General features: G+C 35.7%; 1 protein-coding gene across 3 annotated transcripts; it reads left to right on the top strand.

Annotated features, from left to right (window-relative positions):
* The first annotated feature begins 92 nt into the window (after window positions 1-92).
* On the top strand, window positions 93-12,161 carry LOC127504939 (protein-L-isoaspartate O-methyltransferase domain-containing protein 2). Of its 3 annotated transcripts, none has more exons than XM_051880105.1 (6): window positions 93-268; window positions 3,399-3,757; window positions 4,757-4,859; window positions 4,944-5,115; window positions 6,626-6,749; window positions 9,977-12,161. In XM_051880105.1, exons 2-6 carry the CDS (start codon window positions 3,451-3,453, stop codon window positions 10,462-10,464), a joined length of 1,194 nt encoding a protein of 397 aa, XP_051736065.1. In that variant the 5' UTR covers window positions 93-268; window positions 3,399-3,450; the 3' UTR covers window positions 10,465-12,161. The 3 variants fall into 3 exon arrangements, with proteins under 3 accessions (XP_051736065.1, XP_051736068.1, XP_051736066.1); XM_051880108.1 differs by having other exon boundaries at window positions 101-268; window positions 3,403-3,757; XM_051880106.1 differs by having other exon boundaries at window positions 101-385.
* The last annotated feature ends 1,396 nt before the right edge of the window (window positions 12,162-13,557 follow it).

Here is a 13,557-nt window from a genome sequence, read left to right as displayed (position 1 = left end):
TTATAGACAGAAACGAAAGAATCATACACAGTTCTTAGTTGTTTTTTGGTGAAAAGATTCGAGTCGCTGAGATCTCCACGAACGCATTTGACGTCGCCGTGCGTGTGACGTCAGCGCGTCAGCTGGTTTATGTTTACATCGCATCAGTTTTTTCGCAGTCAAGTTAGGCGTTATTGTGGCCGGGTCCAAATATATGACATACGCCTTAATGTAATCGATGGACATTGTTGGTTTGCACGAGACAACCGCTGAGGTCCGTAATCACACGGTAAGATGTAGACTGCGCATCGAGAATGACTGAGTGCCAGTGTGGCCGGAGACTCTTTTGTTTATGTCGGTGTTTGTGCGAAGCTTGTCCTCGTGCACAGACGGACTGCAGTTAACGGTTGGTAAAAGCACAATACAGACGTGACCTACATATGACGGTTACTGGGTTATAACAGTTGAACGCGTGAATTCGTGTACACGTATCTGCTTTGAGCTTTGTTTTCCAGCGTCGTGTAACAGCGCGATCGGTTTGTTGCTGTTTTGCTGAATTTGATGTTCGGTTCCGTGTGTCAGACAGGGCTGTGGTGTCACATGTTGCACGGTTGTTCGTTATAAATAGTTGACTGGTGACATCACGACCTCAGTAGTTCGTCTGTTAGATTAAATGACAAAGTGGTGGACTTTGTGACATAATGTACATTTTATTGTGAGTTCGATATTACGCCAGCATTTAAATGTATTTGGCAAGTAAGTGTCCAGCCCACCATTTTCGCATTTGTGATATTTCAGTCTTTTGTTGTTACCTAAGTTGACCTATAATAATAAGTCTGACATATTTGATTATGTGGGAAGTTGACATGTCCTGCTATAATCTTGTTGAAGTCTACTATCTACATAAATAATCAGCATTGTTTTGTTTTATAATTATTATGCATGTATCTTTTGAGCTCAATTATTCCCCAGCACATATATATGTTTTACTCCTTGGTTAGCCTAACGAAACAAATAGCATTTTTTTTTTTAAATAAAAGAGTAAATAAAGTGTGCTGTATTTTGTGCAGAGTCAATAATTACTGAGTTGCTCAGTCAGACCAAAAGTTGCAAACAATGAGGTAACATAAGGTCATTTTTTACCATCAGGTAGTTGTAGTGGAAAGAGTAATCCAAGGAAAAAATGCTTAATTGTTTTTACTGTTGCTTTGTTTCATTTAATGAAACAATACTTTTAAATTTGAAATTTTATAATCTCAGTCAGCCTGTTATTTATTAAAAATAACTAAATAGTATTCAAGATATCGCAATATCCTTCTAGATTCTCATTCTTAATACACTTTCCTTTTGAAATCTTAATTTTCAAGGCCCTGTACAGTTCAGTCCTATAGATATAGGGATTTCAAAGCAACTCCATGTTCAAATTGTTGAATTTTACCCATTTTTAGTGATCGAAAACCAAATGTGGTTCACTTTGCACACAGCTGATACTTATAGCATTTAAAGAGGAATGTCTGAAGAATAAATCATGTTTTTAAACTTGAAATGTATCTTGTTTCCCTCTATCAAAAGAATTGCATAAAACTTGAGGCAAAAAACATGAGAAATGCTTTTTGCCATTTTTGAAAGGTCACCGTTGGCATATAATGAAACAAAGATTGATAAAGTCAACAGATTTTACTGTAAAAATAAAATATAATGCTGCCATCTTTCTAAAGTCATTTTTACACCCCTGAAAATTGGCTCCAAATATCAGGTGAAAATTGTGATTTTGATCTTCCTCTACAAAATAGTGGATTACTCAATAAATATACATCTGTGTGTGTGTGTATGTGTATATATATATATATATATATATAGATAGATAGATAGATAGATGTATAGATATAGATAGATAGTAATAGATATACACACCCCAATATTACTCCAACCACCTGTGTATACACACACACATATATATAGCTTAACAAATTTATTTTGTAAGGTTTTAATGTAAGGTTTGTGCCACAGCTGCCCTAAACTAACAGTATTGGTGATTACCAAATTAATTTTTTATGTTTCTGTAATGGTTATCCACACCAGTATGTGTAAGCTCTTTAGTCACAGTAGTGTTTCTAATGCTAAAATATAATTATTGTTGGGATTTAATAGATTCAAAGATAGATTGCACAAAAGTTTCATCAAAGTCTTTGGGAGCAACTAGAAACTATTTGGAAGAGACTGTGGAAAAGTACATAAAAACAACGCCAGCAATAATGAAAGCCGTTACCATTATATGTTGGAGGCCAAACAAAATAAAAATAAAATATATCATTTCTTTGGTCATTACGTGTGAATAAACACTATTTAGTTGTTTCAGTTTGTTATTTGCCTAATAAATGACAATAACATTTTTGGTTTTAAACAAGACTTTGACAGATTCCTAAAATTTTTTGTCTTTATTTTGACAGGTGGTCTAATAAATTTGTTAAGCACTGTATATATGGTTTTACATACAACTCTGTGTCAAACAAATCAATGACTTTTAGAACATTTTGAGTGTAATAAAGAGAAATGACTAGTTACAGCTCCAAAAATATACACATTCACTTACGCATTCATATAAATTAGAATCTAAATCTGTATTTTAAAAAGTCCATAGGCATGTGATGTGTCAGCTACCCATGTACTTTGTGTCTGCTTGCCAAAATGACAAACAAACAATACTCTCCGCTCTAAATGGAGCCGCTGCCAGGAGTTCGAGTCGGGACACAACATTGTGCCACTTTTTACTTGGCATTGTCTGACCTCTAAAAATAGAGTTCAAGAGAAGTAGTTGAAGGCGAGTGCGAGTCTTATTGTTGAGTTTGTTGACATGTCAGCTTAGCTCAGATACCTAACATGCTGTGACTCATTAAAGATTTAACTGTCTTAATTATCATTCTTTGCTTTCTTCCCACCTGCTAGACAACAGTCTGTTGGAGGTGTCATTTATGACTAAATAAAAAAGGATTAGTTCACTTTGAAATGAAAATTAGCCCAAGCTTTACTCACCCTCAAGCCATCCTAGGTGTATATGACATTCTTCTTTCTGATGAACACAAGAGATATATTAATAAATATCCTGACTCATCCGAGCTTTATAATGGTAGTTTGCTAGCTACTACTAGTTTAACAAGACCAAGTCAAAGACTCTCTTTACCAGAGCTCTTGAAAACAGGATGAATTCTGATTGGCTGTCATTGTTTTTATTGTTCATGAGCTGGAAAAAAGACTGTTATGAAAGTGATTCTAAAGATGTAATTTCTTTGTCTTTATTGTTATAGTTATGGTGTTGACCCTGCTATTCTTTTACATTTAGAAACTAAATCTAACCTTTGTAAATGGGCCATTACTGTAGGTTTAATCTCAAAGTTGAGATGTTTTGCTTTTCTGTCCAGACAGTGATAGGCACACCTCAGGACTGTCCTTAGAAGCTCTTCTGCTCTCATCATGGGTGGAGCTGTGAGTGCGGGTGAGGACAATGACGAGCTGATTGACAACCTTAAAGAGGCACACTACATCCGCTCAGATCTGGTGGAGAAGGCCTTCAGAGCCATTGACAGAGCAGACTATTACCTGGAGGACTATCGTGACAGTGCTTATAAAGACCTGGCCTGGAGGCATGGGAACCTCCATCTGTCTGCTCCATGCATCTACTCGGAGGTGATGGAGGCCTTGGACCTGCAGCCTGGCCTGTCTTTTCTCAACTTGGGCAGTGGGACGGGTTATCTCAGCACAATGGTGGGCCTTATACTGGGTGAGTTTACTTACAGTGGGGAAAAAAAAAAAAATTATGAATGGTTATTTTTGTCTTGTTTTCCAGTAAAAAGATGTAAACATGCCTAACAAGATATATTTAGTTGAGAAGCAAAATTGTGTAGCATATTAAAACTTATTGTATACGAAAATAAACAACTATCTGTATGATTTTTTAATTTTTTTTTAAAGAGATCTCTCGTATGCTCTCCAAGGCTGCATTTATTTGATTAAAAATAGTTAAAACAGTAATATTGTGAAATATTATTACAATTTAAAATGATTGTTTTGTATTTTAATTAGTGCTGTCACATGATTAATTGCGATGAATCACATCCAGAATAAGTTTGTTTTAATAAAAATTATATAAATGTATATATAGTATATACATAAAATATTTCTTAAATATATACATGTACTGTATGTGTGTGTATTTATAAATACAAAATAATTATACACTGTACACACATATATTGTGTAAAAAAAACTTTCATTTTGGATGTGATTAATCGCAATTAATTGTTTGACAGCGCAAATTTTAATATATTTTAAAATGTAATTTATTCCTGTGATCAAAGCTGAATTTTCAGCATCATTACTCCAGTCTTCAGTGTCACATGATCCTTCAGAAATCATTCTAATATGATGATTTGCTGCTCAAGAAACATTTCTTATCATTATTATCAATGTTGAAAACAGTTGTGCTGCTTCATATTTTTTCTGGAAACCGTGAAACATTTTTTTTCAGGATTCTTTGATGAATAGAAAGTTCAAAAGAACAGCATTTACTTGAAATATAAATCTTTTGTGACATTATAGATGTCTATTTTGATCAATTTTATGTGTCCTTGCTGAATAAAAGTATTAATTTCTTTAAAAACAGTCAAAATAATATTATTTATCCCATAGTTTGAATTGTAGTTTTATCTTGAATTGAGTTCACCTAACATTTATATTTAATAAAATATACAAAATATATACCTATCGTTCTTGTCATCAGGTCCGTTTGGTGTGAATCACGGTGTGGAACTGCATGCGGATGTGGTTGATTATGCATATCAGAAACTTGACTACTTCATCAAAACCAGCGACAGCTTTGACAAGTGAGTGATTTCCTGTGTAACAGCTTTGACTTGGTCTTTTAATTGTCAAATTGTCCATGAGTTGGTTTTGTTTAATGGCCGCAGGTTTGAGTTCTGTGAGCCGACCTTTGTGGTGGGGAACTGCCTGGAGATCCCTCCGGAGAGTCGGCAGTATGACAGGGTGTACTGTGGTGCAGGAGTTCAGAAAGAGTACGAGAACTACATGAAGAACCTGCTAAAGGTTGGCGGGATCTTAGTTCTCCCCCTGGAGGAGAAGGTGGGTACATGTTTATTCATGTTAATGTCAAGTTAATAAGGCGTTCTTGTTCCACAGCAGATTTTAAAGGCACTTTGAAATGTCTAGAAGTGATTTGAGTGTAGTTTTCTACACACTTCCTGTTACAATAGGAAGTAGGGGCAAGACATATAGAATGGCTTTAGTCTCACTTTCTTGGGAAATATTTGGATAAAACCATGTGTGCAAGATGAGCTTTTAATATAGGGGGTGGGAGAAAAAATGGATTCTCTGATGCATCACGATTCTCTCTTCCAAAAAATAATCTTCCATGAAGTTCGAAAAGGTTGAAGGGAATTACAAGGGCAATCTCTGGCTTCATCGCACAGGATATGTGCTGTGAGAAACGCACACTTTGCCTAAATTCGCGTACAGCGTCCAGTCTCGCCCGCTGGCATTTCAGTGCTCTACCTTCCAAATGCTCTACGAAGGCATTATTTATGCCATTTGGAAGGCAGCAAGTAGCCTAACACATGAAACTCACTTACTGACAGACAGTTGCTTTGAAATGCACTTGAATCTCAAAATGCTTTTCTGATGAAAAATGAATGTAAACACAGTTATGTCTTAATTGATTAGACTGACAGGACAAAGCTGACATCTGATATGTCAAAATAATTCTGTGAATGCAGCCTATTAGATCTCCCGCTGTGTATGATGTCATCGGTAATAATCAAACAGCAGTGAAGCTGAGAAACAGAAAACTCACTCACGGATCTCGACTGGAAACTGTTCAGATACTGAAAGCACTCTTTGTTTATTGTTTGTAACGTGTTTCTTTGTTTCTCTTTATTATTTACTATTTGCTTGTATGTTTGGAGCTAAAAAAGACTCTTTTCTCTATCATGTTATATGCAAAAGTTATTCAAATACACTGAATGGAGGAATTATAAAATTCCTGCTTGATATTTTTGCCCCCCAACGCCAATTCTGTAGACTCCCCATATTCACATATAATGGCATAAATGTAATATCTTGATGTCATTTTATGGGAAAACCTTTCAAATTTCATTACAAATACAATTACATATTCAATTACAAATACAACTCATATTCAATTATAATTACAACTACAATTTCATACCCCCCGTAGGGGGGTCAGGTGGGGGAATGAGTAATTCAGTGTAAACAAGTTACTTTGTGTGAAATAAATGTCAAAATGATGCATCAAGAATCGTTTTGGAATCGGATCATGACTCTCGGAATCAGATCGGCCCATTTTCCTGTGAGTAAATTTTACATGTGTATATTTTCTAAAAAATAAACTGGCATATACATGACTTTAAAGCTAAAAGACAAAACTCATACTTTAGTTTCATAAAGAGGGTGGGCATAGCAAAATAAAAATTATAAAATGGCATTTTTATATAAATACATTTGCATTTCACTCACACAAAATCGATGTACACACACATGTAATTAGTATTCACATAGGATGATGTAATTAGTTTAGTAATTACTGACATGAGGACTTATTAACTCTCTTTTGCAGTTAACCAAGATCACTCGCACAGGTCAGAGCTCCTGGGAGACCAAGAAAATCATCGCTGTGACCTTTGCCCCGCTCGTCCAGCCCAAACAGAATGTCAATGGCAGACCTAAGAGTGTTCCTTTACGTGAGTACACTGGGGAATCATCCGTCTGAAGTCCAGTACAAATAAACAAGGACACTAATCACACATAATTTTTCACACCAAACTATTTACAAGTCCAATGAGAATGTTTATCATTCTCTGAAAATATTTGTATACCTAAATTAAAGCAAATCTCACTCTGATCATTTATGTGTAATACAAAATACAACCCATTACTAAATTGGAAAGGCCTGTTCACACCAAGGACAATAACTAATGATAACTATAACAACTATAAAGTTTTAATAATTGCTGTAATTTTGTGAGTATTGCAGTCTACAGCTATAACAATAACGGCACAGAGAAACAATACCCTTGGAATCACTTTCAGAACTATTTTTTCCAGCTGATGAACAATAAAACATTGAAAGACAATCAGAATCCACCTGATTTAAGATCTCAAGTATATTTAACTCTTTCCCTGCCATTGATGGAATTTTCTGTCATTTATGAGACAACGCTTCTTGCCACTGACGGAAATCTCCAAGTGTGTCCGACTGCATCGGCCAGTACTACAAACCACGCCCCTACTAATTACGCCCCCCACCCTCAAGTTACGCCCCCCAGTTTGGATGTCATCAGAGCCCCTCCCTTGCTGATGTTGTCACTAGTACTGTTATTCTTCTACTTTCGCCACCTATTGATAAGACAAATGGATTGTATTTTAATTATGAAACTCTTCAGTAAATTTTAATTTTATGGAAGGGGTAGATTTAGGGTAAGGTTTAGGTTTAGGGGTAGGTTTTTAACTATAATTACCATTTGTATTAATTTGATAGTATCATTTATTTTAAGTTTTACTAGCTGTTATCTTATACACAGCTACATATCTCTTACAAACATTTCACACATAAAACATAAAATAGTTTACTTCAAAACAGTTTTAGTCAATGCATAGATGCAAATTCCTCACCTTTCAGTGACAACTCACCTTTTTGAGATCAAAATAGGTTACCTATGGGATTTGCATAGATCCAATGAGAAAGTGTTTAATAGGGGGTTGGGGGGGTCTTACAAGGGTACTTGTGAACTTACAAGGGTAAATAAAGAACTGGTTGTTTCAATAAGTACTGTACAGTGTTTCCTTTACTCTTTACTTTAAAAACTATGTCTATGAAGGGTAATATTTTATGAATTTGAGGTCTGAGATTTGGGAACAGTGAAGAGAAAGCAAACAGTTTGCAGTTTAGCGCAATATTGCCGTCTAATCAGCCAATATTGCCTTAAATAGCCTGCATAGCACTTCATCTTTTATAACATGAGATTTTGACCAAATGTTGATTTTGGTAAAATGTTGCAACAATATTTTAAAGGTGCAGTATGTAGGATTTCTGTCCGCTAGAGGCCTATTCAAAACAAAGGCGTAGCTTAATGACGCCAAGTTTGAGCGCGGAATCTTGGGACATGTGGTCTTCACCTCAACGGACGGTGGAATAGAATTGGGATAGGACTCGGGAAGAAATCATGTTCATGGATGCGATTATTAACGTTACTGTAGTATGAAGCAGAGCAGGACCGAGTGTTGTGGGAGCTGAACGAGGCCGCTGGAGCGATTGCGCAACACACGCCTCACGAGCAGTGGAAATTTTATTATGTCACAGTCGCCGGCGCCACTTCCGCTTTTCCGGTCATGAGTATGAGGTAACGCAGCTCTGTTTATCATATTAGATACATTTGAGAGTGTTGAAAATGATGTTATAACGTTACTCTGTGCGTTCGCTTGGTGGCTGCTGTGAGACACTTGTTGCACACTGCAGTAAGCTAGATCGATTTTAGAATATCGTATTAAATGCTGGATGGCTTGTTGATAAATGGCATGCAATTCATTTTAAAATGTATTGTATGATGGGGAAAATTCTGTATTACTGTTGCTAAAAATAAAGCTGCATCTGATTATACTATGTTAGCTACTTCACAAAATAGTGTTTTTCTCTGAGGCATGGTAAAGCATGGTACTCGCAAAAAATCAAGAAAATTAGATTTAAACAATAAGACTAAACATGTTGAGCTATATAACAATAATTAAGTTTTCTGTCTATAAATATATCAAAACAGTTGTCTTGTCTATTAAAACGTGTAATATATATTAAAGCGTCTGTGGTGTTTCCATGGTTTCTACAAAATAAAACCAGAAACCGAGGCAGACCGAGGGTTAACGCGAGTATGACGCAATTGACAGGCACGTCCTTGGTTAAAATTATTTTCTCACGATTTACAAATAGTTGGAAACATTTGGGATATTGTAAGTACTCAACTGAACAAAATATATAACACTGGCCTAGTGGTTTTTGGATATTTTACTGCAAAAATCTTACATATTGCACCTTCAATGTTTTTTTTTTTTTAATTTCATGAAAAATTACGGTTTTGGACATATAAGGTAATAAAAAATAAATAAAAAAAAAACCTTAAAGTAACTACAAATGAACATGTAGAGCAAATATCTTTAAAAAAAAAAAAAAATTCCATGCGGAGCATGCCCCCTGCCCCACACAATGTTCACACCTTTTTTTTCCCCTTACCTCTTTTCATCCGTCAATGACATTCACGCTTGTTTCTTCGCGGGACACGTAATTTGTAGTAGGTGTAACATGCAAGGGTGTGGTTTGTAGTACTGCAGGATAAACAGGCCTTGACTGGAAACATGACTCGAAATCCATCTCAAAATTGTTTTTGTTTTTTTGTTTTTTTTGTCCTGTGAATCCTTATTTTTACATGTGTAAAAAAATAATTACCATCGTGAAAAACAGCATGAGCGCAGTACGAATTTTCATAAAAGTATTTGCAAAAATTGCCAAACATTCTTGATGTGAACAAGCCTTCAGTCTCATCTATTAGTAATTATGACTAATTAAAAATTTGATGATTTGCAATATATAGAATCAGAATTAAGTAAGGTGGGTTTACATGTACAAGGAATTTGTCTTGGTGTACTGGTGCTTAGCAATAACAGTAAAATACGAAAAATAAAATAATATTAATTAGATAACGTTATAAGGTAAGATAAAAAAGTGAAAGAGAGAAAGTTATAAAATGAGAAGCATAAATATAAAGAAACTATAAAGCTTTGAAAACTGTGAGCATAAATATATAAACATTAAACCAAATACACTGCAATAATCTAGTGATATAAAAGCTAAATAGGAAACTGCTATTTGATAGGAAAAAATAACAATTTCTCTTCTTTCCAATGTTTTCCAAATTTTTAGCCATTTTTGAGGTGCGGACATTGCAGGACCTGTGTCGGATTGCTATTCGCCACACTCTCCGGCAGCCCATAGCTATGGGGGAAGGACGCACGAAGAGACGAGTGTCTTTCCCAGGGGCCCGGGCCATGCACCGCTACGGGCCCCGCTTTGAACGCCGCCGCTTCTGTCGTCGTTTCTACCGCCAGTGCGTCAACTCCATGGTTCTCCATGACTCCATGATTCCCACAGCCATGGATGATTGCAACTACCCCGGAGGAGTTGAAGAGGAAGAAGAGGAAGTGGAGGAGGAAGAGGAAAGGGCTTGTCGCCGAGTGAGAGAAGACCTTCCCGAGGAGGACGAGGAGGAATGCTCCGGCAATGAAGAGGAGAAAAACAAAGGCGGCTGTGCTCGTGTGGAGCCTCCCGTTAATATTCTGAGGGAGAAGATCCTAAGACTCCCATTACCTGAACCCCTGAAGATGTATCTGCTGTATTACAGGGAGAAATGAGACGTGGCGAGAGATAATACGTGCGGTGTAGCGCTAAGGCGATTAGACGTGAAGAAAAGCCTTTCTCTTCTTCCTCCTCCTCTCCAACTGGATTAGCATGACAATTAATTCCTCAATTAATGACATCACGATATTCATATCCCTTTGAGAAGCAAAGCTCCTTTATTTGGGATGTACAGAGATGGAACCGAAGGACTGAGCTCATTTCCTGAATAATCAACATCGCCTGAGCTCACGCAGCTCTTTTTTAATTCAGTATTCCCCTCGATTGAGATGATCAAACGTGTATGTGACCTACGACACATTGTCCCTGTGGGAATTGCTTGTTGCTGTGAGCTCTTTTAGAGTAGCATCACTTTGGGATGTGGTGTAGTTTGAAATGGTGGATTGAATATTTTTCTATAGCTTTAAGGTGCGGTCACATTTACCATTGCTTGGCGAAATCCAGTCATTTCAGCACGATCTGGAGTTTCACGCGAGGACGGAAAAGTTCCTCACGCAGATTTCGCTCGTGTCAGTGTTGGTCACGTGAATCCGCTGCGTTGACCAAAAGAAAGCTGCTTGGTATGAAAGTGGCTTCTGTGTGGACTTTTTTTTTTTTTGCCTGCGAAGTTTAACTAATGTGACCGCACCTTCACACAAGTCGGCCCTCCACTGTTGAACTCTTTTCCTTGCCTTTACCGTGTTCTCCAAAATACTGAATATCGCCTGCATGTGTACTGCCGTAGTGCACCCACATTTTGTCAATATTGGAGTTTGTGGTTATGTACTTTTGATTACCATCGCTGGTAGAATTACATTTGACGCGGAATTGTGACCTTAAACCCATGCGCGTATGAAACCGTTTCTGCACCCAGTTACCAAGGAATCATCATCCGTCAGGATCATATAGTCATTTACGTTTTCATTGCGTCATATCGCAAGCTTTACAATTATATTGTAAAGATCGTGTGAAAATGAAGAGAAATATTTTTAGTGAAATTCTATTTATTGGTAATCACCAAATTTTGTTTTCGTCAGGTAAATGAAGCACTTGGCTATTTTTCACAAATTCCAGTCATTGTGCTCAGAATCATTGGCCCTACTCAGGAATACTTTAGGAAAATGTTTTGATATTTTTTTAACTCCTTCAGACTGATCCTCAAAAAAACAAAAAGACCAAAATTGTAGGACCTTTCTATTTTTTTGACCAAAAGTATTGAAAATTATCTTTTGCTTTGTATATCACAGTGGTGGTAAAACAGCCTCTGTACAGAAAGACTATTCTGAGCATACAATGGTTGGATCTGGCGATCCTGTGATCCCAGTTCTGATTTCTGCACAATTCATCAGCGCAGGAGCTTTTCTCTTTAGTTCTCATTGATGATTGTGTGCTTGTAGGTAACAGAATCTTCAATAAAGTTTGAGTTTGCACACTGGAAAGACACATTTCTGTCATTTTATCAGTGTATTGTACTTGCAATATGTAATTGAAGTTCCAAAACTGTTTTTATTAAGTGTAAATATTACATAATTTTGAAGGCTCGTGTTTATTGTAGATGTTGTAGATTATGAAGATTGAAAATCCAGACGTTTAGCTAAAAAGCCAATCACAAACCCTTTCACCTTCAGTGATCCTTATTCTTCAGCTCTAATAATAATAGATGTAACATGCTACATTACTTGTATGCGTATATTAAACATAATAAAAAAATCAAGACTTGTTTTTGAATTTTCTGTCGAGGTTAATGTTTATTTGGGCACGGGTAAATTACATTAAAAAATGAAAGAGGTCATTTTATGCTCTTTTACAAAGTCTTGATTTTGTTTTTGGGGTATGAGGTATAGGTACTAGAATAGGTTTTCATGCTTGAATATTCAAAAAACATAATTTTTTACATATTTCACATTGTTGCAGCTCCTCTCTTCCCAGTCTCTATGAAGCCCCTCCTCCCAGAAAGCGCAATGTGCTCTTCGAGTGTGTTTGGGAAATGGCAGGTTCTGGGATTTTTCTATAAAATCAAAGTTTTTCAGGGAATTCAAAAATAGTACTTACTGATATAGAGCCTTTTTTATATATATATATATATATATATATATATATACATATTTTCCATATTTTCTATAACAGCAACGTTTCACACTAAAGAAAGTTGAATTTAAAGAAGCACAATAGGTCCTATTTAAAATATTTCAAATGTTCCATATTTTTCACCTTCTGATGCTCTTCCATCATTTGACTGAACATTTTTACGTTTTGTTTTTTGGTAACGGTTTTAGCCCTTGCTATGTGGAGAGAAAAAAAAAAAAAAAAAATCATGGACATGATTTGAAAAGGTTAAATGGTCCTGAAAAAACACTTCACAGTCAAAAATGAGCACATTGGAAATGAATGGGCTAATTTTTTGAGCTATCAAGCTCAAACTTGGAACATGACTTGTTTAGATTTATGGCTTTGATTTTCTTGCAGTTTTATAGTAAAACTATATAGCTATATATGATGTTTTTTAAAATATATTTCATATAAAATTTGAAAATAGTATTTTTTGTGCATTTTTCATGATAGATGTAAAATTCTGTAATTTTTGAAGTGAACTTTTTTTTCACTTCAGCAATAATTTGCCACGGGTCGTCTTTGAAAAGAGATCAAAATTAAGTCTGTGCTCTAAAGCATTCAAAATTTATGACAGTTTAAGTTTGAAAATTCATTTTCATGTCTATGCTCAAAAAGTGAATATATGGATTATCACTACAGCATAAATACAATTTAGTACCATAAAATCCCCTAAAAATACAAAATAATAAATACAAAAAAAACATTATCGAACTAAAATATAGTACATTTGTTTCATTGAAATAAAAAAAAAAAGATTAATGTCATTTTTGACCGACACGTGAAGAGCACCAGAGGGTTAAACAAAAGAAATTCTTCATAAAAAATGCTTAATATATTTTCATCTTATTAAGAAATCCCCCAAAAATTGAATGATCTCACTCAGAATTGGAAGCACACGCTCCAGATTACAAAATCATTACACTACCGTGACCTGGAAGAGGACAAGGGTCTACAACAAGAGGACGTTTGGGTGAAACAATGAAAAGTTCTGATTATTT

Source organism: Ctenopharyngodon idella, chromosome 22 (assembly GCF_019924925.1).
Source record: "Ctenopharyngodon idella isolate HZGC_01 chromosome 22, HZGC01, whole genome shotgun sequence".
Classification (NCBI taxonomy): domain Eukaryota; kingdom Metazoa; phylum Chordata; class Actinopteri; order Cypriniformes; family Xenocyprididae; genus Ctenopharyngodon; species Ctenopharyngodon idella.
This window is presented reverse-complemented; position numbering and strand designations above follow the sequence as displayed.

Bases quoted from the DNA above. Each gene is read 5' to 3' on its own strand.
- LOC127504939 (XM_051880105.1), top strand. From the start codon at position 3,451: ATGGGTGGAGCTGTGAGTGCGGGTGAGGACAATGACGAGCTGATTGAC. The intron at 3,758-4,756 runs GTGAGTTTACTT...TCTTGTCATCAG, and splicing joins AATGGTGGGCCTTATACTGG to GTCCGTTTGGTGTGAATCAC. The intron at 5,116-6,625 runs GTGGGTACATGT...TCTCTTTTGCAG, and splicing joins TTCTCCCCCTGGAGGAGAAG to TTAACCAAGATCACTCGCAC.